Source organism: Sitophilus oryzae, unplaced genomic scaffold (genome assembly GCF_002938485.1).
Source record: "Sitophilus oryzae breed Bouriz unplaced genomic scaffold, Soryzae_2.0 scaffold_1658_pilon_pilon, whole genome shotgun sequence".
NCBI classification, from domain to species: domain Eukaryota; kingdom Metazoa; phylum Arthropoda; class Insecta; order Coleoptera; family Curculionidae; genus Sitophilus; species Sitophilus oryzae.
The window spans coordinates 905442-930511 of record NW_022146345.1 but is presented as its reverse complement, the minus strand read 5'-3'; the positions used below and the strand labels follow the sequence as shown (position 1 = coordinate 930511).

Below are 25070 nucleotides of genomic sequence, written 5' to 3'. Positions count from 1 at the left end.
TCCTATAATACTACTGCGAGCTTTGCAGATTTCTTGAGGACATCTTCTTATATCTAAGTCACATCCTCCAGTTCGTAATTTAAAGAAAATTTCAGGATTTGGAGACTGAACTTTCCATCCAGTTCTTTGCTTATGGCTTATCATTGCCTAGTTCAAAGAACCTCACATTAACAAGACTATAGCACTGAGACAATAAAAGCGTTTTTTCTTCTGTTTGACAAAGTCTACACATCATTGTGTCTGTCAATTCCGTCAGCTTAAAATGCCTATTGAGTTTACAATGCTCTGTTAGTAGAACCATTGTAGTTTTGGCAGTTTTTCTGTCTTTTCTAATCAGTCTACCTTAAAATTTGCCCAGTGTTCTCCTTAGAACTGTTTTGCTTGCCTTTGTCTTGGTGAATTTATCCACCATTGAGATATGTTGACCACTCAGAGTTTTGTGGTCATTTTTATTTTTGCTTTTGCACAACCGCAAATGGATACTGCAGCCAGCAGTGAACAGCATTGATGAACCTTCTCTGGCTTTATCTACCTTTTCGATACTCTTGTGATCCTTGTACTCCGATACATCTTAACGTATATATTGCTATTTCCTTCCAATATATTTAAAGCATTACATACAATCCCATTCTAGGTTTTATATCGAGTTAAAGAAACAGTTTATCAGAGATAAGAGTTAGATCGATTTGATTCGTCGATTTTTAAATTAGTTTTTTTTTCCTAAATACTTTTTTCAAAATTTTGTGCTGTGTTAATATCATTGAGAATCGAATTATGTATTTACATTTATCAAATTTTACATCATACTTAATCTCACACTGTCCCAAGATTAGAGTTACTCTAGAGATTAGAGTTACTCTGTTCTAGAGATGGGTAGTCTGGTATTTTGAATGAGTCGGGTTCGGGGTTACATCAACGTTCATGAACGTACATCCAGGTTCCAGTTCTGCCGGATCTATATCATTCAAACCTTTAGTTTTAATTTAACTAAATTTTGTTTTGCATGAAGCAATCCGCATTCAAAAGTTTTGTAGTCCCTTAGAGAAATCGTTTTGCCAAATTCTTATCACCTGATCTTAGCTGTTCTATTTATTTGGTAGGATTACTGTGCTCTGGTAGTTTGTAAGCAGCTGGTATAATCAATATAACATGAATTTTGAATTTCGTGAAACTAAAACGGTGAATAATCTGTTAAATATGTATTTATTCATATGTGATGTCGTTAAAACAAATTAAAGGGTTTCCATTTCACGTATACTGAAATGTTTGCTCTACTACTCAGTTCGAAGCCATCCTATCTAGTTAATTTAAAACTTATCAGATCGCGATACGAGCGAAAATTGCCTCCGACTAACACCTAAACGAAGTTAGAGTTGTAAAATAAAGCGAAACTATAGATTCGCGATAAATGGGATGCGTGCGTGAGGGTTGACTAACTTTATGCAAAATAGCGGTAAGGGTGAAATTAAACTTTTGTCCTCGTAAGAGAGGGAGAGTGCCATAAGTGAAGAGCTAAAAGGGTTGACAACGATTTGCATAATTTTTTGTTGAAGCTATTCGTTGGAGTATTGTTTTGAATTAAAGATTGAATAAATAAATAAGGTAAAAGTAAACAGCACTTTATAGAATCCAAGAGTGATCTCTGATTTTTTTACTTTTTCTAAGGTAGGGAAGTCCATATTGGCAAGAAGAAAAATAGAAGGCACTTAAAATACAATTAATTAATCTTCTTTTAATTTATTCTGAGATGTTATAACGAGGAACGATGGGGTGCAACATATATATTTTTAACTGTTGGTTTGAAGAGTAATAACTTTAACTACTGAGTGAAAAAATATATATTACCGCCATTTTTTACGTAAAAGAAGTCTCTAGGCTAGTCTAGGCTTAAAAGCTACGAGTAACTGTTCTCCAGATATTTGGTATCGAAATAATCAATACACCTTATCATTGGCAAAAATTAAACATGATGACAAAATAGTTATCAAACTGAATTCATAAATTTGAAATGTTTTTGTGCCAAAGTTCGAACAGAAACAAAGTTTCATAATAATTTTTCTAGGAAAAATAATGATTAATTTAAGAAAAATAAAGAGTTCTCAAATTTATCAATCCAATCAAATAACTATCCAGAGAGAACATGTTTATTTTTGTCAGTGATGATATTTATTGATAATTTTTATTCCAAATATTTTGAGAACGTTTAGTTGTAGGGATTTTTATCAAGAGAACTTTTTTACGTAAAGAAATATCAGAAATATATTTTTTTAATCAGTGGTTTTATACAGGTACAGACGAAAAGTTATTACTCTTTAAACCAGTTAAAAAATATGTCGGTGGTGCCCTCTATAAGTAGGAATCGTATAGACATGTAGATCCAAATTTCTCATGTCAAAAAACACCCAGACACCAATTTTCATCCAAATGTTCAACTAATGTCAATTAGTTCAGAAATTGTTTTGAAAAAAATCGAAATAAAAAAGGAAATTCAGCACCTTCTATTTCCGAAACAAAGAATTTTAGAACATAAATTTACAGAAACTTTTTTACATATTTTTATCTGCAGAATATACTGCGAAGTTTCCCGAATGCAATTCAGACCACCCCTCCCTAATTAATAGTGCTAATAAATGAGAATATGAGCTAAATAGCTTTAACCCCATACGCGTATATATCAATAAAAAAGCTGCACGGTACCTATATTATAATTATATTTCCTTTTCAGGTGGAATTAGTATGTAGAAGTCGTGGAGGAAATCCTCCAGCTCAACTAATTTGGTACAAAAATGGAGAACAAATTAGAATGGCTTACCGAACTGCTGGCCGAGTGTCAGAAAACGTTTACACTTTTACTGCGGATGCTAGTGACAATAAAGCCAGATACAAATGCGAAGCCAGCAATATAATGTCGAAGAGTCCGTTAAAAGCAGAGATTGATATGACCGTTTTATGTAAGATGTTTATTTTATATCCTTGCAAAAGTAGTTTATTTTTTTGTATTTTAGTTTCTCCGTCCCATGTCACAATCTCTGGTCCTACAGAAGCTAGAGTCGGTGATCCAGTACCACTGACATGTACAACAGCAAACTCAAACCCACCAGCGGAAATTAAATGGATGGTAATCTTCAATATGGGCTTAATAATTAGAAATTATAAAACTTTTACTTTAGGTTGCTGGTAGACAAGTTCGCAATGCCACGTCCAGAACAGTAGTTTCGCCAGAAGGCGGCTGGATTACTACCTCAAACATTACTGCTGTTGTAGAACCAAACAGGAGAAGTTTAGTAGTTATTTGTCACGGACTCAACATGCAACTGACTGAAAATGTAGTGTCGACACATACAATTAATGTTTTATGTAAGTTTGTTTATAAAGGGTTTGAAATATGTCACTATCTAATATCTAATATTTATACTAGATCCACCTAGTCAGCCATTTATTCATGGATACGTACAAGGAACTCACGTAACTGCCGGTGAAGTTCAAAAAATATCTTGTACATCATCTGGTGGTAATCCTTTGGCAACTCTTACGTGGTATAAAAATGACAAGAAGGTACATACATTTCCAAAATTATTAACTAAATTACAGAACTAATTTTTCTTATTTTAGATACACTCTCCTGTTAAAACTACAGACAAGTCAGTAACGGCAGAAATAACGATACTTACAAACGTCACTGACAACGAAGCTCGATACAGATGTGAAGCAGCTAACTCTGCTACTGAAATTCCATTATTTGAAACAATCACAATGAGTGTTTATTGTACGAAATATAGTATTTCACTACATGAACTGAGATATTAAACAATATTTACTTTTAGATCCACCAGAACATGTCAGAATTCGGCAAGAGCCTGCAGAACTAAGACCCAACGAAGAAGCCACTCTCATATGTGACGCCAGCTCTAGCAATCCACCAGCTAAATTGTCATGGTGGAGAGAAGGAATTCCTGTTCAAGGAGTACAAAATACTTCAAAACCTGGCCTTCATGGAGGAACTGTATCATCCATCGAAATTAAGGTTAACGTAACCGAAGACATGAATGGCATTCAGTATGCCTGTCAAGCTCAAAACGAGGCCTTACAAAGGAGTACCCACGATTCCATAACACTGCAAGTCTTATGTAAGTTTTTTTGAGTTGTTTGTAAGTTTTTTTGAGTAATACATAAATGGCATTTATCTACATTTCTTGGAAAGGGATTATTATACTAATTATTAATGCATTATATGCATTTTTATCAGTTTTGTTCGTATATTGCTTCATCTACTTTCAACTCACTGTTATGATTGTTTCAGATAAACCAATTTTCGATAAAAACAACGAAAATTCTGTCACCGGTATCGAAAACGAACCCCTAATGATTTCTTTAAAAGCCGATGGTAACCCCGAAAGTATAGCATATACTTGGACAAAAGATGGCTTACCCATAACGCAATCTTCGAATTCGAATGGTATGGAACGTATCATTTCTGACGGTCCAATTTTAAACATTACACGTCTAAGTAAACATGACGCAGGAACTTATAATTGTGAAGCTCTGAATTCTCAGGGAAGTAGCATGGCTACTGTAAATATAACTGTGCAATGTAAGTTACTCTAATTACATCTTAATACTTAATATTATATTTACATAAATTAATTTTAATAGATCCAGCTACAATTATCCAAACAAGCGGTGCAGTCATAGTAAATCCGAAAGAAGATGCTACATTGTCATGTACAGTAGACAGTAATCCTCTAGCTGACGACACAATCACATGGAAACGAGAAGACTTTCCGGACTTTGACGCTAGAACGTCGGTGATGTACGATAAAAATGGAACGTCGTACTTGAGGATCAGTCAAGTGACCAAAGAAGACCTAGGTCATTTTCAGTGCATAGCAAATAACGGAGTAGGGAATTCCACAATGAAGGAAGTTATGCTGATCGTTAAGCGTAAGATTTTTTTTATTTAAATTAACCAAATTATATTTCAATTGATTGATTTTCCAGATAAACCTGAGATGGATGAACAACCAGCTCTTTTGAAGTTTGCTAGCGATGCCGGTGATACTGCAAAGATGGTTTGTAGAAGTCGAGCGTCTCCTTTGGCAAGATATTCTTGGGCGAGGAATGGAAATTCTATTAGTGCTAACACAACAGGGAAATATTACACTACCTACAGACAGGTAAAGTACATTCAATAATAATAATTTATTTGTTAAAACCAGAATCACATTAGTCCATTTATAAATAAAGGTTTAAATCACTAATGTCTAACATGATAAAAAAAAGTTTACTTAAAAATATTTTAATATCTTATAATAAAATAAGTTGAAATAATTTCTCAATGTTTTCTCTATTTGAAAAATCACTACATATTTCTACTAAAAATATTTATATCAACATATTACTAATGATAATGAATAAAATCTAGTCGTCTTTTGTTTGCTAGAATACAAGAAAATTCTTAGTTTTAATAATCATCAAAAAATAAGTATTTAAAGTACCTAGTTTTAAATACATATTATATAAATATATTTTACAGTACCTATTAACAACACCAATACTAAAAGATACAGATAAGAGAACATTTTTAGTCTGACTTATGTATTCATTCGAATATTTTGTATCACAAGAATAGTACCCAATATCTTACAGGATACTTCAAAAAGTGTGGACAAGCAAAATGGCGAATAATTTCAGAAAGCTCTATTCACCATTCTCAATTTATTTCACTGTGTAAAACATATGAAGCCACCCACAAACAGCACTGTTAATCCAATATTTTACCTTGCAATGTGTGTTTCGTAATGTATTTTCTCAGAATGCTAACTAAAAGTTTGTAAAATTAATCCACATTTTACTTCACTATTATTATTGGACATTTAATATTTGTTGGTATTCAATAATTTGCTCTTTGATTTCTGGTCAAAAGAATTTTGATATTGAATTAGTTAACTGTCACTAGATATCCTATTACTATCAACTTATCCAATGCAGTATTTTAATTTTAACATACATTGTAGTGGTGTGTACATTATTTATTATCCAATACAGTATTATTATTTTAACATACTTTATAGTGTATATTTTATGCCAAATTTTCACATTTTTTTGTATTAAAGTATGTAATTATAAATTTATATAAAGAATTTGGACAATTAAATACAATTTTATGGAATTAAAAATTAAATATTTCTTGTATTACGACAATTTCGCAAAATATTACTTCCGCATTCATAATAATTAATTTTGCTGGAGGGGTTTCTATTTTTAATGAAGAATACTTAATATTCGCTCTTCTTAATTCTTTCAGTTGACTTCATTTTATTTCAGTTATTAAATATTTACAATTTGAGGCTTATGCTGTGTTATATATTTTATTTTTTATAAAAATTACTCCCCATTGCAATGAATTTTTAGCTGGATATATTTTTTTAAATAAAATTCTTAAGATGTTCTTTTCTTTTTAGGTTGACGAATTGACCTCCGAGTCCGTCCTCTACATATCCCACGTCACATCGGCCGATTACGGCATCTACGAGTGCGTGGCAAAGAATGATCTCGGATTTTCAGTAGTCTCCCCTAGGTTAGAAGTAACGTCTGCCCCCGACACCCCTACATTGCTAATTGTATTAAATTCTACCCATGACACTGTTACTTTGGGTTGGACCCCTGGTTTTGATGGTGGATGGAAACCATCTTACCGGATAAGATACCGACAGGTAAATAAGTCAAAATATCTTTTTCGGCTCTTTATTTTATATTGTATCGTGTTTCAGGTTAATGATGATGGTTACAAATACGAAGATGTTGTCCCCAGCAATGCAACGACTTACACTGTAAAAGGGCTCAGTGTTGATACACAATATATCTTTTCGATAATGGCCTCAAATAAGTTGGGAAGCAGTAACTACATGCCTGATTTACTGTCGGCAAAAACTTCAAGTGAGTTTTAATTTTGAAACGTGATTTTTTAATCATCTCAGTAAAGATGTTTTAATGATCATCTAATGAAAATTATAGTTTTATTACATGACCAAATTGATGCTGTAAAATTTTAGAGAAATTGAATATTACTTTGAGCATACTTTTATACAAATCATTATGTATTCCCAAATTTAAGTAATGTAGTAAATATTTGTTATTTTTGTTTTTTATTTAATTTCAAAGATTCATTGAATATAACATAAATAATGATTGCTACGCTTTAAAATAAAATGCGCTAATATAATTTTGTTTATTTCACAACATTCTTTACTGAGATTACCAAACATTTTGATAAAATTATTCCTCATATTAATACCCTCTACTAACAAGTTATATTCTTATCACAACGTAGAAAATTTTCTTACCATATTATTCAGAGTATGAAATAATGACAATATCATATTTAAAAGACATACAAATACATGTCTCTTAATATATTATTATTAAACAAAATAACATCTTAAAAAAATAAATCCGGAGTTATTTTAATTATATGAATTTAGCTGTCATAAGAAGATGCTTTAAACTTAGTCTTCATCAGAATTTAGCATTGTTGTAGCTAATCATAAATCTAAAGTAAAAAAAGCAAATCCGTATAATCAAAATATTCAATAATAATTATTACTTATGAGTATTATACGTGGTTAAGAATATAATATAATATTTCACATAACAAAAACTCTTATACTTATGATCCTAAAAGTTCATTTACTGTCCTGATATATGTGATTTTAAAACGGGGAGATCAATAATGATTGAAATAGTTGGTTATTATCATTTTACTCGTTTGGTTGGAAATAAATTTAATAAATTTTATTATATATCAAAACTAATTAAAAATAGACAATATTATTAATTTTTATTATTTTTTTTTGACATATGATATGTCATTCTATTCAGATTGTCATATGGAATACTTATAACAGCGGCGTGCGGTGACAATTATAGGCGGGGAAGCGAATCGGTAAAAAACCCTATTTCGACTAGAAAATCAATCAACACGCATACAACACAAACAAAGTCTAAATTATTGTCCACGCCTAGCAGAAGCAGAAGATTGACCGTCCATTACAAACGAAACAGTAAACACTAAGTTAAATCCGAAAAAATAGAATATTATCTATAAAATCGCAAGAGTCCCGATAAATTAAAAGTCGCGGAAGGCGGCCGAAAGATCGCTGCCGTGGCTAGCAACTGTGCACGATTTTCCAATTGTGTCTAGCCCCAGCAAGGCAACTTTTAAGCTTAGGTTAGCGTGGTTATTTGGAGGGTGCCAATTCATTGGTGGGGTTGGTTGGTTTTTACTTAAATTTATATTTGTTTTTTAGATATTCATTGATTTTCGTTATTTGTTTGTAATAAATTATATAGTACGCCACAGCTGTTCTGCATCCGCGTTTGTCAAAAACTCTAATGTGATTGGTCAAGCTTAATAGTTGCCTTGCTGGGGCTAGAGACAAGCGATTTTCCGGCTTAAATTTGTCGTTTGCGTTCGAGGTCAATAGAGAACAACGGCACAGACTAAAAACACGTAAACTATTACATACGCATTAGAATTAGAATTTAGAATAAGTGGGAGGGGGGTTAATCTCTGCGACCTTAGAGATCTATTGTGTCCCCCTTTCTTAAGTTATAACTCATCATACAGTCCCAGGACTTCCTACGGAGACCCGTGTCCCTCACAGTCGAGGAGCTACGACCCAGGCCGGGTAGACGAAACGGTAGCTTGTGTCGCCTGTTGGGTTTAGAGGTAGGAGGTAGGCTTCCGACCCTTGGAGGAGGTGGTAGCTTGTATGCCACTTGCGGAGGATGGTCTCACGCAAGTGTCAGCCACCTCTCCTGTAGTTCTATTTGGCTTTGGCCCCTTGGAACTGTCATTGTTACTGTTCCCAGTGTCGCTAGGGGGTTTCCCCACAGCTTCACCGGTGATGTTTTTATTACTATTATTACCAGATCCCATAGTGTTCCTATGAGTCGCTAGGGACAGTCGATCCACTTCTACAGAGCCCCGCATGTAGAAGTAAGGGGTAAAATACAATGGGGTGCCCCAAGGTTGAGGCTGTCCGTAGCACCGCCCGGTATCGTTGTATGTCTTCGTGCAATTCCCTGGCCAGGACACTACAGTCAGGGACCAGACGATGAGTGAAATGCTTCTTAGACCAAGCCAAGTGCTAGGGGGGATTCCCCCCAGCACCTGACCAGGAGCTTCCCCACCAACGACAAGGTCTTGCATCTCCTAGGGGAAGTTTAAGTTTACGTACGCATGCGCATTTCTTATATTTTTTTATTTTTTATACACGTAAAAGATTCTTTACGTCTACGTATATGTGCCAGCAGCGGCCGACTCGACCGTAGGCCGTTGTTCTCTAATAACACCTACACGAAGGAGGGATAGGCGACCGGCGGCGATTTCCAGGCGTGCATCCATGCAGTGACAGGCTAAATAAATTTACTACGTTTATGTAAGGTTTCAAATAAATAATTTTAACAAATTAAATTAATCTTTTGTTATAAAATAACAGTATTATTAACGTTTAACTATTTATTGTTTATTATTTATTGTTTATCTTTAAAAATTTTAGGGAAGCGGTGCTTCCCCCGCTTCCATGGACCGCACGCCGCTGACTTATAAAAAGATCGAATAAAGGAAAAAAATACCGAAGGTGTCATTTAGAAATCAAATGTTGTATTCATTTCCGGTGATACCGAAATTAACCAAAGAAAAATTGAATACGTCAATCAATCCTGATTTGTATCATATACTAACGTACCAAATCTCGTCTTTTATATAAAAAAATAAAAAAGTTATAGGCACTTTTGAGAAACACCTGACATGTTTTTTGATAAATGATAACTATTATACTGTGCTTAAAATAGCGATTCTCTATTGATTAAAATTTACTACCCCGATTAAGTTCAATTTCTAATTTTATTTTAAAAGTTGGGATGGAAATAAGCCGTAATATGTGAGTATTCCTTTTCTACGTTGAACACTATAGTTGCCATGAGCCCATGGCATGGCATTGACAAATAGTAATGTTTGCCAATGAACTCTGTCGATTTCACAAATAAAGTTTAAATTTTCGAGAAAATAAAGAAAAACCAAAAAGTTGACAATCAAAGACAATCCAATAACATAATTTGCTAAAACTTTTTGATTGATAGTTTGTTTTAACGTCAGTGCCGACACTAATCCTAAAATCCTCTAACATAACACAGTAATGGCAACTATTTCAACTATTGTTGATCGCTCGTATAAACATGATGATTAAACAATATCAACCAGAAATAGAAATAAATAAAAAACTAGTTCTGTGATAAAATCACATTTCTATTTTTTGCTGATATTACCTATATTTAAAAAACAGATAATTAACTAACTAAATCAAAGTTTCTGAATAAAAAAGCAGTTCTCTATTTTTTTCTACGTTTTTACGCTTTCTCCCCATCTCACCCTAATCTCTCTTACTAACACGACTAACACAGACAAGATACCGCCGTCCTACTCCAGTCCCAGCCTGGACGAGCGCAACCTGAAAAACTTCCCCGGCTTCCTCATCATCGTCGGCACGATAGTCGGCACCCTGCTCATCCTCATGAACGTCCTGCTAATCGGCTGCTGTCTGCACAGACGCCGCGCCAAGAAACACCGCCCCTCCTCAGGTAATTAATTCTCACCGTTTCGTTTTTTTCTCTCCCTCTTTCGTGACAGCTTTCGACGGCGACGATCGCGTGGAAAAAGTCCTACCCGAAGATTTGCTGGAGAAGCAGGATTTGCCAAGGATCGTAATTATTAGCGTGTCCGTGATCGGAGTGGTTTTGCTGTTTATCAATATAGCGCTGGTGGCCGGGTGCATGCTCAAGAGAAGGGCGAAAAGGATCAGAGGTTTGTTGTTTTAGATAAGATTTATTTATTAAGAAAATTGAGGTATATTTATTAACGAAAATATATGTAAATATATTAGAAGTAATGTCAATACAGTTTTGACAGTGTTAGCTCTGCAAATGTTTGTAGATATCGCTACTGAAAGAAAACTATTGTTTGTAAAGCTCTACTAGATTAACAATTTGAAGATTACAGTTGTAGTGGAGTGCTTTAAGCCCTTATGGAATACAAACCTCGGAATTCATTTACTGTGAACGAATTTTCATAAAACTTTTTGCATTGTATTGTTAATAAGATATATTACAAAGTTTACCCATTTAAATTCGTTGCTTTCACTTTAGTATTTAAATAAACACACATATACAAATGCATACATACAAGATGGCTCCATATTCCGGAAAAGCTCTGTATCAGGATTCCTATTTGAGATTTTCACTCCAAACCTTCAAAAAATATGTGTTTAATGGTAGTTCACATTTCAAAAATATTTTTATAGATATACAAGGTGAGTCAAATATATATCTATATTTGTTTAGTTTAGTAAATTTGCTATAAAATTCCGGTTCCAAAAATACCTTAATACCATAGAGTATACTAAGTGGTTTTTGAATTATGACCACGTACGTCAATCTAGACGTCCAGGAACCTTCGTATGAGAACTTCTATTCGAGACGATCGACTTATTGTAAGTTTATCGTTAAGAAACCACCGTTTGCCAGCTTTTCAAATTGATAATGAATTGCCCTTAAGGAACGTACATATTTACTAACGGACTATAAGAAGAAGATTAAATGAAGCAAATCTTATGTCAAGAAGGCCTGCTTCGGGACCCGAACTTACTAGATGTGTTGACTAGGCCCAAATGCAAAGACATGGTTTTAATGTAAAAATTACGAAAAAATGTTAGTGTCTTCTTCAAAAGCGAATATTTCCAACAAAAATAAAGCTAAGGAGATAAACCAAAAAACAAACCATCGAGAAAGGATGTATCTAGATAATAAAATGATTTTTAAATTTTTTGCTGTTTTAACATATTCCACAAGGTGTTTCAAACTTTCACCAAAATATCAACATTTTGTTTTTCCTCGTATAATGAACAGATGGAGAGTTTCATTTTTAATTTAGAAAAAGATACTAAAAACCCAAATAATTTGGCTACACACTGCTTAAAAAATCATCAAAATCGGCCCATTAAAATAAAATATATTTACCTTTAAAATTCATCCAAGTTCTAAGGTCCCATTTTTCGTGCCGGTGAATGTAGGTATATACATTTTAGTCATATACTTTTCTAATGAAACAAATCTTTATTTTTTTCATCCAAAAATCAATTAATAAACTTTGATGTGTAACTTTTTTTGGGGACACCCTGTAGAACTCTACATAATTTTAGAAAATGCTTTAAATTGACTTAAATAAGCTCACAAAATTTCACTTCAATACAAACTTTTGTCCTCCTTGCAAAAACCGCGTCGTATATGACGCGCCACCCTGTTTAATTCGATTTCAATCAAAATTTTAGTGATTAGAATATAAGCAGAATAGGGATAGCTTATGCATTAGATTAATTTATTTCAATAAATTTACTTAGAAAAAGAATTAATAAAATAAAAAAATTAAGAAGAAAATAATTAAGAATTTACTAAAATTACTAAAATAAAAAATTAAAAGCAAAGACAAAAAATGGATAAACATTTTCGTATTTTATCTATAAAACACAATACAGAAGGTTTCACATTAATAGATTCACAGTAATTGAATTCCAGTCTCTGAGCACTCTACTATTGGGGGTTAGAACCTTTAGTGTTACACAGCAAAACAAAACACTAAATCACCGCAATATTCCAAAACACTTTTACTTTTACACTGAACGCGCGTTTTGCTAACCATGTTAGTATCAACAGCAGATGATTAAAACTGGAGAAAGTTTTAATCATCTGCTGATGATGCTAACATGGTTAGCGAAACGCACATCCAATGTAAAAATAAAAGTGTTTTGAAGTATTGTGGTGATTTAGTGTTTTATTTTGCTAACATTCTGAACATGTAAATTATATAAAAAACAGCTGACACGGCAAACTTTGTTGTGCCATATAAATTATTTCTATGATTACGTCTAGCAGGGTAACTGGCCAAGTGACAATTGATCAGTTATCGACCGGGGTTGAAAATTATTGAATTACTAATATCGCTATTAAAAAATAGGGGTTGATGGTAGAAGGGTGAAAATTTAGGGTTGTATGTATTTTTAATGCCACATCATAAAAAATAAAAATAAAAAAATTGCCCTAAAATTAAAATAAAATTTTGGGGTGGGCCCTAAGTATTACTTAGGGGTATAAAAAACGTAAACCGGGACACCCGACCTGGGCAATTTCAATGGGAGCTAAAATCATAATATCAGGTTATGTGCAGGTTATACAGGGTGTCCCAGGCTGAGCGTGCATTAGGAGTTTCGAGAGAACCACAATATCTAGATCGGAGATTTTTTGCACATCATTGTTTTGCAACGAGATCTATCCATTAAAAATATTTTGAATATGGCGGCACTTCCGGAAATACCGGTAGTTAGCAGCAACTTTCTTATTTTAAATGGGTGCCCCCACTTTTTATTACATACTTAAATTCTCTGTAAAATTCTATGAATATTGATGTTAAACACTCCATATCTAACATTAACCGTTTTTAAGAAAAAAAAATATTTAAAATTTTTGGACGAAAAAAGCTACCTATCAAAAAAATTTGTATAGCCTAAAAGTCAAATTTAATGATTACCACAGCCACTGTGACATAAAGAGAAGACATGTGGACACCTATTTCAAAAATTAAATTGTTCAAATGTCATATAATATTGGCGGTAGCTGTCATGGAATTGATCGATTAAAAAATTATCATAAATCATTTTTTTCAAATGGAAACCCACTTTTTTTATTTCACTGATGAAAAGGTTTTTCAATTCGTTACTTTTTAATTATACATGTTCCTATACCTAAAATAAATCGTTTTTAAGTTTTTTAAGATTTAATTTGAAAACGTGTATTTTTCTTCATTTTATCTAGCTTCCTTTGACATTAAGTGTCAAACGTTCAGACAATTTATTTCCGTCTGTCAGAAAACGAGTCATTTGAATTTCCTATATTATAAATACTGCCTGCTTAAGAGTTTAAAAAGTGTATTTATAAAAATATATCTCGTATTTTCGCTCTTTAGTTATATCTAGTAGTTGATTTTATTAATAATATTCCGTATGATCGAAAAAAAACAGCGCAAAGTTGGCTCGGAAATGATACTGCTTTTTGAACAAAGCGTCACAATATGATACGGCCAGATCTATTGTTTTACATCACGTGACGTTTAAAGTCATAGGCTACTGGTTAAAATCAAGAAAAATATATGCTTTAAAACTAAATCTTAAATAACTTAAAAACGATTTATTTTAGGTAGAGGAACATGTATAGTCAAAAAGTAACGAATTGAAAAGTCTTTTCACTAATGACATAAAAAAGGTGAGTTTCCATTTGAAAAAAATGATTTATGATAATTTTTTAATCGCTCAATTCAATGACAGCTGCGGCCATTATTAGATGACATGCGAACAATTTAATTTTTGAAATAGATAGCCACATGTTTTCTCTTTATGGCACAGTGGCTGTGGTAATCACTAAATTTGACGTTTATGATATACACATATTTTTAACAGGCAGTTTTTTTCGTTTGAAAATTTTAAATATTTTTTTTCTCAAAAACGGTCAATGTTAGGTATAGAGTGTTTAATATCAAAATTCATAAATTTTTACAGAGAATTTAAGTATGTAATAAAAAATGGGGGCAACCATTTAAAATAAGAAAGTTGCTGTCTACTTCCGGTGTTTCTGGAAGTGCCACCATATTGAAAATATTTTTAATCGATAGATCTCGATGTGAAACTATGATGTGCAAAAAATCTCCGAGCTTGATATTGTAGTTCTCTAGAAACTTCTAATGCACGCTCAGCCTGGGACACCCTGGATAAATGCAAAGCCCGACAAGTCAATTGAAATAAATTTTACAGAATGCACAAAAATTTATTTAACATAGTATGAATATTAAAAAGTATATTAAATCTAAATCACTGAATTTATCTGGTGTATTTAGTAATTTCGCGCGAAATATTTTGAAAACTCAAATGTTTCGCTAAATATTTTTTCGGTTATGATTCCTATTTGGTAAGAATAATGTAAAGTATTTATAAGTATTTTAATTTTTGATTGATATCATAAATATCAACATTAATTATAATTTCTCAATGAAAGAATGACAAAAAAATATTTTCTACGAGTTTTAGTAAAAATAGTATATATTAAAAATGTCATAGATAAAAAAAATGACCAAGTGTGCTTTATATGATGATAGAAGTATTTTTTTTAAATTTAATTACATCACTTTCTTATATATGTCAGAGTCAAAGCCCACTCGATCATAAAACTCATTTCCAGCTTTATTATATATTTGCCCAAAATATTTTGTTGAGATTCTCATTCTTTTTCCTTTTTTTCACAGAACAAAACAACCAAACAAGCAAATCGGCCACAATTGAAATGTATGCCCCTAGCAGTTACAATGACACAATGACGGGGGAAACATTATCTTCTGTCAGTGAAAAAAGCGAAACCTACTCCAACGAGGGTAGCAATAATGAATACGTGGTATGTAGCTACTATAATACAAAAAAATACCGATTTTTTCTTCAGTACAAGATTTTACAAGAAAATTAGTATAGTCTCAGAAACTTACATTGATGTGTGTCTTTCTTTAATAAAATAAATTTAAAAACAAATACTACACCATAGTTGGTATACTTGAAGTAATCGTTATAAATAACAAAAAGGAAAATTTATAAAGAAACTAAAAAAAATTACCTGTAATATAAACCTCAGAAATCTCTTTATATTCTGTAATATGAAATTTTCCTTTTAATGAGATAAGGAAAGATCCAAAACATTTTACTGTCGATTTTAATATATTTATTTTCCGACATTTCTTTATAAATATATTACCTTAAAATTTTCATAATATTCTCTCTGGTTGTTTTTAATTAAAGATTCGTTTCTCTTTTCTTGTTTATTAATAAGTTCTCAAGCTTTATTGATCCCCACGCCCACGAGACGTTTTTATTGTTTGAGAAACTCCCAAAAGTTGTCCAGTTGAAATTTATTTCTCTTTATTTATAATTCCCTCCAACTCGGTCCCGTTTTAAACTGTAGCTTTTAAACGGTAGTTTAGTTTTAAGCTACCTTTTAACGAAATTAATTAATCAGAAATAAATTTTCTCTGACAAACATAATTAGAACTCAGAACTCCTTTTAATTCTTTACAATGCTAACGTTTCATTAGTAATTTTTTAATTGACTGGTTACTTGTATAATGCTATTTTGTTTATCAAAAAATTAGCATTTATTAACTTTATTACACACTTTGACAAATTAAAACTGATTTAATTTTAAATATAAAGTTGACTTAAAGTATTCCTTTTCCTGCTGGGGCTATCCGAACTGCAGTCCTAGCGAGTGTCTAAATCGACTCTAAGCGTACGTCCATAGTGCACCGGCTTTCCGCTTATCGTTTTGTCGCTGCAGACTAGCGGTGAAAAATAGAGGAACAACTGTATATGTGTAGCCATAGTGCGGCCAGTCAGCCAGCTTCAACCGGCTTAAACTGTTTCCCCGCTTTTTGCTGAATGAATTATAGTTGATATCGAACAGTTTTATCATCGCTACCCCTTTTGAAACCATTCAACTCGCCCCCCTCATAACCATCTTGTGTGCATCTATATATTCTGAAAATTGTAGCATTTTTTTCAACCGTTTGCAATTTTGTTGAAGATATACTGCAGCCGTTCTTTCTCCATGCGGAAATATTCTTAAAATGTTTGAGCGTGGGCTATGAGGTCATTTACCAAATTCAAAATGAGACCGATTAATTTTATAAACACGAGTACTACTTTTATTGTATCAGTTTAATATGAACATAGCACCAGCTAATAAAAAGACATAATAGATCCCCACGGGATAGTTCCATGATGCCAAATGGCATTTCCGCTTAACGCAAGCGGTTTTAAAAGCCACTACCTATTTCAATGGCTACCTCAAAAAAAGCGCCAAAACCTGCCGCGATATAAGCCGGCGACCGGAAAGCGGAAAGCCGCAGCGGGTCTATATGGATGTACACTAACATGATATCTGATCTTATCCGGCGTTTAAACGGCGTAAATGAGCAGTGCGTATCAATACATTATACAATATAGCCATGGAACAACAGAACGATAGAATTTCCTGACGATTACCCGACGTTACTTACATCGTCTAACGTGGCTGAACCGTGGCTAAACCGTGAAAATATTTGATGACAGTTTAACACTAACCATACTAAAATAGCCTTAATGTCTTGGTATATAAACAGAATACCTAAATCACACCAAAGATTTTTATCAAGAAATCATCTAACTAATTTTTCAATTATCTTTATGTTTGAGGAATTAAGAAATATGACATGGATTTAGAATAAAAATTGTTTCCAAATCATAAATGAGCAAGTCAAATATTATGACAAAGTTAAAAGGACGAAGGTGTTTAGAGCATTAACAGAAATAGGGGTTAGCAAGAAACTGACCAAGATGATAAAATTGACGCTCCAAGAGACAGTAAATGAAGTCAACATACATACTGCCATTACTCGTTGACGAGTATTTGACACGCATCAGAAGATGGTCATGCAAGGCGTTTTCCTTCATGAGCTTTTCTGTGACTGAAAAGCCCGCTACGTGATGTTATCTGCCTACCGCACTCCGGACATTCAAAAATCTCATTGCTTTGTTGCCTCTTTACTTTTTGGTTGTCGCTGTTAACTGAGTTTACAATTCTTCTCTATTGAGTTCTATTGTGAGCTGCTTCTTCCCACCCATTCTGCTAATCCTCATTCTGTTAATCCCCTTTAAGTTTTCGTGGAAAATTGTCCTTGTATCTTTTGAGTTGTCCACCCGGCCTCCTCTTACCGTCTACAAGCTCACCGTAAAGCAGAGATTTTGGTATGCGGTTTTCTTGCATTCTGCACACGTGACCAGCCCACCTTAAACGGGATTTTATAACCACGACTGTAAATGAAGTCGAAGTAAACAAGACAAGAACGGAAAAAATTATAATCAGGGACGGAAAGATGCTGGAATCAACAGAGAGGGCCTTCTCTATACAAAAAGGCACCAATGCTTAGTCTCTGCAGATGATTTATTATTTATTATAATTTTCTACATTGTCAAAAGCAAGAATTTAATATTAATTAACTAATAAATTTTATTATTAGTATAATATAAGGGCTGTATTATTTATTATTATAGATCTTAGCAAGAGATCGGAAAGAGCTGATATCGGTGACCAGAAGATCAAGCGCAAAAAGTAAGCTTAGTGTTTAATGAGAAGAAAACGAAGTTTATGGAGTGGCCAGATAGGGATTTTGAGAAGGAAAGATGTCTACAAATAGATTCTCAGAGAGGGAAACGATACCAGTCTGAGGAAGTAAATACACTCACATATCTAGGAACCGTATTTCTAAGGAAACCAAATGTAACTCAGGAAATTGTGGCAAGAATAATGGCAGAAATAGAAACAAGGACGTCTCTGGAAGAATGTATCAAACAATGATACCACCAATAGTACTGTATGCATGTGAAACGTGGACATTCAATGCAACGGAAAGTTTGAGGCTAGAGTTGGTAAAGAAAATTACTGAGGAAGATGTTTGGATGAAAGAAGGTAGACAACATATGGACCAGAAGAACCAATGAAGAAAAAAAGCAACTATATTGGACACCGAGTATAACGGGAGTAGCAAGAGCACAAAGACTGAGATGGCTGGGACACATTGAAAAAATGGCTGAATTTCTAGTATGATAATGAAACGTGAAATGCATGGAAAGAGAAGGAGGGGTAGACCGAGAACCAGATGGAAAAAACATGTTGAAGTGGACCTGAGAAGGATAAGAGTGGATGGGTGGAGAATAAAGGCGAAAGACAGAAACAAATGGAGAAAGATAACCAATCAAGCCATGAGCCTTTTAGGCTTTTTGAGTTGTTATATATAAATAATAAAGTTGGATTAAAACTACGTTTGTTTATAGTATAATATAATGAGTATCACATCTAAAATAGTTAAGTAAAATTCAACATCTAGTTGCCCATGTATAACGACGTTATAATATGCCATAATAATTAGCATACCTAGTTAGTTTTAAAAAGTATTATTATCAAAAAATATTTCCAATTAAAACTCATCAATAATTTTCGACTTTATACCTTTACGAGAGATTTAAATGTGCAAAAAATTTAATCCAAAAATAGTAATATTTTATTTTTTACAGCCTTCTCTAAAAAATACAATTTAAGTATAAAAATATTTTTAATCGACATGAATATCTATGAAGAGATTTTTAAAATATGTTTTATGATATAAATATTTGAGTCGAGTGACAATTTCTAATCAAGCTACCTGATATTAGCTTTTTCAGAACCCTTTTTTTTTCTTTTTTATTTATTATACTATACGGTAACCTTATAATATACATTATATAACTTAGGAAATACTTAATTTTTCAGAGAAGTTTCCTATGAACCAAACCAAATTTACTTTTTTTCTTAATCGTAACTCAACTAATCTATTATTTTCCTTTCAGGATGACAGCCGCAGCAAGCAAGCGCCCAACTCGTACATAATCGAGCAGCCGCCGCCGGTAGACTACCCCCCAGGTGCGTACCCCGTGTACGAGATGCAGATGGGACCCGTGTCTATGGCCCACAAGACCCACACCCTGCCTCACCCCCATCACCATCACCATCATATTATGCACGACACGAGACCGAGGTCGCGCGACGACCAAAGTCTCGGGCAGTACGGTCCTGGCACGGGCATGTCAGGTGTGTGCTAACTAATGAATTTAACCATTATTAACAGCCTCTATTAACGCCATAGCCTCTCTATTAACGCTGCTTTGATTTTTCAACATAATCATTAAGTTTTTTGCATGCTTAACTAACCCATAAATACCAACGACTAAAGAATACAAGGACGCGTAACGCGCATATGGGGGCTGGAGCTAAAGTTGTGATATTAGACGCCATTTTTTGGAGACAACGGATGTGCGAATAGAGACAATTTTAGCGATTATTAATAGTTTGTGGTGTAGCGAACTTTTAGCGAAATTTTATTAGGATGGTGATCTGTTCAGCTTTAGTGTGAAAGCCGCAACGATAAGTAAGAGCCAGGTTTAAGTGTCATAGATAAATAAACAATCCACTCCATTTTTTAGCGTTTTCTTTGAATTTCATAGTAATTTTTCTGATATTATACTATGATATGTCCAAACTAATACACAACTCGGGATCTCTACTACCAGAAATCAACAGAAGGATTAAGTTTACATAAAGCACAGCACTTATTGAAGAAACTCAATCATATTCAAATCTAGTATGCCACTTTATCTAAAGTATATCTAAAGAAATCCTTGGCCTACCAGTCATGACCTACGCACGTGAAACCTGGACACATAAAACGAACATTATAAGGAAACTACAGGTCGCACAACGCTCAATGGAACGAAATATACTGGGAATAACCAAGACAGATCGTAAAAAAATTGAGTGGATACGACAAAAGACACAGGTAATAGATGTCATCCACAGAATTAAATCCCTCAAGTGGCAATGAGCAGAATGCCGGGCAAGAAGGACGGAAAACAGATGAACCATAAAAATTTCAGCATGGTACCCACGGAGAATCAAGAGGACTAGAGGAAAACCAAACCTGAGATGGGACCATGATATTAGGAAATTAGCAGCGATAACTTATGCCCGCATAGCCAACAATAGACATCAATGGGCCCAGCTACAAAAAGAGTATCTAAATATGTGAGGGAGGCTACAGCATAATTGGAAATGGTTGAATAAGCTGAAAATGATGATGATAATGATGATGATGGCCTAAAAAATGCTGCTTCTTTAGGCGATATCATGCCAACTAACCGTTATATAGGTATGCCGTACAAATCTAGTACGGACTATTACACAGTGCAAATCCACCATAGACCTAGGCGAAAAATGTATCAAAAATGTAAATAAATATAGATTATTTATAACTGAATAAGTCTAATAAGCGTAACAGTAAGTACTAAATTAAATTTTGTAACTATCCGAACAAAAATATTTGTTCAATTACAACAATTAAAATTCCAATTTTTATTTAGTTCTGCATATTTTATATTAACCCTGTGGTATGGAATTGTTTGGAGACAATTTGTAAAAAGACAGTAAAAATTTGGTCTGGGGTCTTACTGACCCTTGTATTCTTTAGTCATTGATAAATACTAAACGGGTGAAACTGATTTTAAATATTTTATGGAGTTGTCCTTTATTTTTCAATAGAACATTTTAAATAAATAAAACACACTTTACTATATATGTTTTTTGCTACGTATTTTTCGGAATCAAAATAAGTTCATGAGACACAATGTACCTCTATATAAAAGTGCTTTGTTTGTCCGTTGGGAGGTATAAAACTTTTAAGATATTTTGAGAAACATTTTTCGGGTTTGAATGAGATTTTATGTGCCCATGTTTTGCTAAGTGCGGTAACATTTGACAATCACAAAAATCAAGAATAAGTACGGGAAGGGTGAAAACCCATACCCCTACATAAATTTTAGTATATTCGCCAACTCCACAAAATCCAAACCACTTTCTCAAAAGCAGCTGTTCGTTTGACTTTATAAATAAAAAAAATTATTAATTTAGCTTTGTTTCTTGAACTCTAATATTTATAAATTATGCAGAAATTCATGGAAATGCAGTACAGTTTAAATAATAGATATTATATCTATGTCATATTTTTTACTTAGAAAAATATAATATGACATAATATAATGTCTATTATTTAATGTGAACTGCATTCCCAAGAATTTTTGCATAATTAAAAAAAATGTATATAAACAAAAGTCAAACGAACATCTGTTTTCAAGCGGTTTGGACTTTGTTCTGGATTTTAACATTAAGTTTTTTACCATAGCCACCACTTTATGAAAATCAACAAACTCTATACCTTATAGACATCCAAATTCTCATCAAAATTGGAATAACGGTTCTTAAAATATCTTAAGAAACGTATAAATTTGTTTAATGTTTGACACCTCCTACCGGACAAACAAAGCACTTCTATATAGAGTTAAATTGTGTCCATTGAACTTATTTTGATTCTAAAAATACGTAGTAGTTATCCTCTGATTGTTTTTACAAGAGGAAACACTTTTTTATTGATATTTAAAAAAAATAATTCTTCATAAAATTGTTCTAAAGTTGTTAATACCGTTTATATTTTTTCAAATTTTCATACCGTTTTAGAGAAAATTAAAAAAAAATATTATTATGATTTATTATTTTGAATGAATTTTTTATAAAAGAAAGTCCTAAAAACCAGTAGGTAATTCTACGGTAATATAATTTCCATTTAATTCTTTGATAGCTAGTTATTATTAATTTTGATATTATATTTTTTGCTGTTGTTAAAGTATCATATTTTCCGATAACTATTATCCATTTTTTTATGAATAATGCATTTTTCTCAAAATGTCAATAATAAAGAAATTTCCCCCCTTGTAAAAACAATCCGGGGACATACTGTATAATGATTTTTTTTACTTTTTATTTTGTTATATTATTTTTTTTCTTCTTTCTTTTTAGCTAAATCTTCATACGTGAGCGCACCAACCCCCACACCCCCAGCCGACGGCAGCTACTACAACGTTTCCGACCGTTACCTCTCGTATCCCCCGCCACTGGACTTCCAGAACCCGCCCCCGGTGCCCGCTCATCCTCATTTAGCGCACACCGTAACTCCAGCCACGCCGCCCCTGCCCTCCAACGGCTCCCTGTTACGTCACCAGCGTCACGTACCCCCACCCGACGTCCTGCACAACACCAGCCAGAATGCGCAGATCCTGCAGGCGCAGACGCTCGCGCAGAAACGCGAACTGACCAGTTTCGGTAACGGTTACGGCGTCAACGAGCAGGAGGGACATCTTGTCTGAGACAGGGACGGTTTCGACATTTTGTACGTTTTGTAAAAATGGTAATGAGTATAGATACCTATGTGGTATGCTAACCTCGGTACGTGTACCTATCTACTACGACTGTGACTGCGGGCTCAAAAACTGAAAATAAATGCCGGATATATAGCTCAAATAATGTGTAAGTTGGATACGAGGAGCTCCTGTTTATGTACTGACATAATTTATTGTATTGAAATATTAATTTATTTAAAATGTGTTTTATATTATACTAATAGATACTGCTACGTAATTTTATTGTCATATGTTTTAAATAGTTTATAGCAGTACATTTTGTCATATTTTTACAGTGGGTTAATAACTTCAATCCTCTTGAAATAAAATTGAAAGAAAATATAAAGAAGTATTAACAGAAGTATTTGTAAAAGGAGCATCAGATTAGTTTGTCTCAGTTGATTTATGTACTTAAAATAATAAATTTATTTTTTTCTTTTTGATGAGGATTAATGTGTTTTTTTTTGTTGGTTAGGTAAATATCTGTTAAAGTTAAGAGCTTCAAAGAAGTTTGTCTTCATGGACTTACACTAAAATATTTTAATATTTAAATATTTTGTTTCACAGAAAAATATTTCTAGAAGATAACAATTTAACAAATTTTGTTCAACTTTTTTTGCTAAACTCTGATTGACCAAACCAAAACTCAACTGAATTGCAAATTTATTTAAGAGAACATCTGTACATTTAAGAGAGGTATTCTTTCAAAAATATACAACATTTAGTACTACCACAAAATACTACAAACAGTAGTCATTTCTTTATGATAATTATGGTAAGATATTAAACAACTAGTCGTCTAATGTTTCCTTTTTATTCTGTTAAGGTAACATAACATGTACTACGCATTTTCTGAAAATACTTAATAACTGCATTACTACATTATGACTTAGTTAATTAAAAATAAAATTACATGGCAATATTTAAAAATTAAATATTCTGTACTTACTTTACTAAACATATTTTATTAGAGTCAAAATTTTATTCATTTTCAATATGCAACTAATTTGCTCTAATGATTAGAAGCTGGGAATGTTTGGTCATAAACTCTTAACCCTGGATGCACACAGAAATAGCTAAACTGTTTTAGTCAAAAACAATTCTCAACAAATCATTATATGTTTTGAGAAAAAATTGTTTAAATTATTAGACTATAAAAATGACTTTATCCAATATTCTAATATTTATTTATTATCAAAAATTTAAAATTAGAGCTTATTTAGTTGTATTGATAAATTTGAAACCATTTTGAAATAAAGATAAATGGAAAACAATCTATAATCTCCTTTGCTGGAGACTGATTATAACTTACTATTTATAGAAGAAAATATATTGAAATTTTCTTACAAAATTTAAATAAATGTTATTACAATTTAAAAGAATTATTGTAATTTGAAATGTCCTTTTTTAATTTTGATTTATTTGGGGTTTTTGTACTGATATTACAAATGTAAAATATAAAGCAATATACTTTAAAAATTTAACCAAATATTTGTTCCAAAGGGTTTATGTCTAAAAATCGCATAATTAGATAATATTAAATATATATATTTTCTTCTATTTTCCTCAATTTCAAGGAATTACCTAAGACATGTTTCAATGTTAGAGTCAATTTGAAATTGACATTGTCTATAAATAAATTTTGCTAACTGATAATCAGTTGTTGAGATATAAGATATCTATGTGATCCCTAGATAGTAAACAAATTAGTAGTAACAACTTGTTATTTTTGCAAATAATATTTAATTTAAGTGATTTGTTCGAAAGAAGACAAAGTCTTATTTGTTTAAATTAACCTAATTGTTAATAAACATATTTTTGTGTAGATATATTTTAATTGTTTTGTATATAGTATATTTGTAAGTATTTTAACACTGTAATTAAAATGTTATTTAACTAGTCCAATCAAACAACCAAAGTTTAATTCATTATTGTATTCGTTAATGTGAAATTTCTTACATTATGTATTTTTTTATTCTGCACATTTTTCGCTTACTTCTTGTACAGTATGATTTTAGTTTTGTAATTATTATTCTTGCCCTAATTTTGTTAATATTATTTTACTGTAAG

General features: G+C 32.5%; 1 protein-coding gene across 3 annotated transcripts in view; it reads left to right on the top strand.

The window, feature by feature from the left end:
• LOC115880775 (nephrin) overlaps positions 1–25070 on the top strand; it is a 220997-nt gene extending 195927 nt beyond the window's left edge. The window contains exons 6-20 of one of the 3 annotated variants that reach the window (XM_030898060.1): positions 2726–2951; positions 3006–3118; positions 3171–3357; positions 3419–3555; positions 3613–3766; positions 3825–4127; positions 4301–4591; positions 4654–4941; positions 4999–5174; positions 6462–6713; positions 6771–6936; positions 10465–10641; positions 15404–15549; positions 19566–19638; positions 22621–25070. In XM_030898060.1, the coding sequence (XP_030753920.1) occupies positions 2726–2951; positions 3006–3118; positions 3171–3357; positions 3419–3555; positions 3613–3766; positions 3825–4127; positions 4301–4591; positions 4654–4941; positions 4999–5174; positions 6462–6713; positions 6771–6936; positions 10465–10641; positions 15404–15549; positions 19566–19638; positions 22621–22967 (3036 nt within the window). In that variant the 3' untranslated portion in view covers positions 22968–25070. Of the gene's footprint in view, positions 1–2725; positions 2952–3005; positions 3119–3170; positions 3358–3418; positions 3556–3612; positions 3767–3824; positions 4128–4300; positions 4592–4653; positions 4942–4998; positions 5175–6461; positions 6714–6770; positions 6937–10464; positions 10642–10690; positions 10865–15403; positions 15550–19565; positions 19807–22620 lie in introns of all 3 variants that reach the window. The other 2 variants (XM_030898058.1, XM_030898059.1) reach the window with 2 other exon arrangements.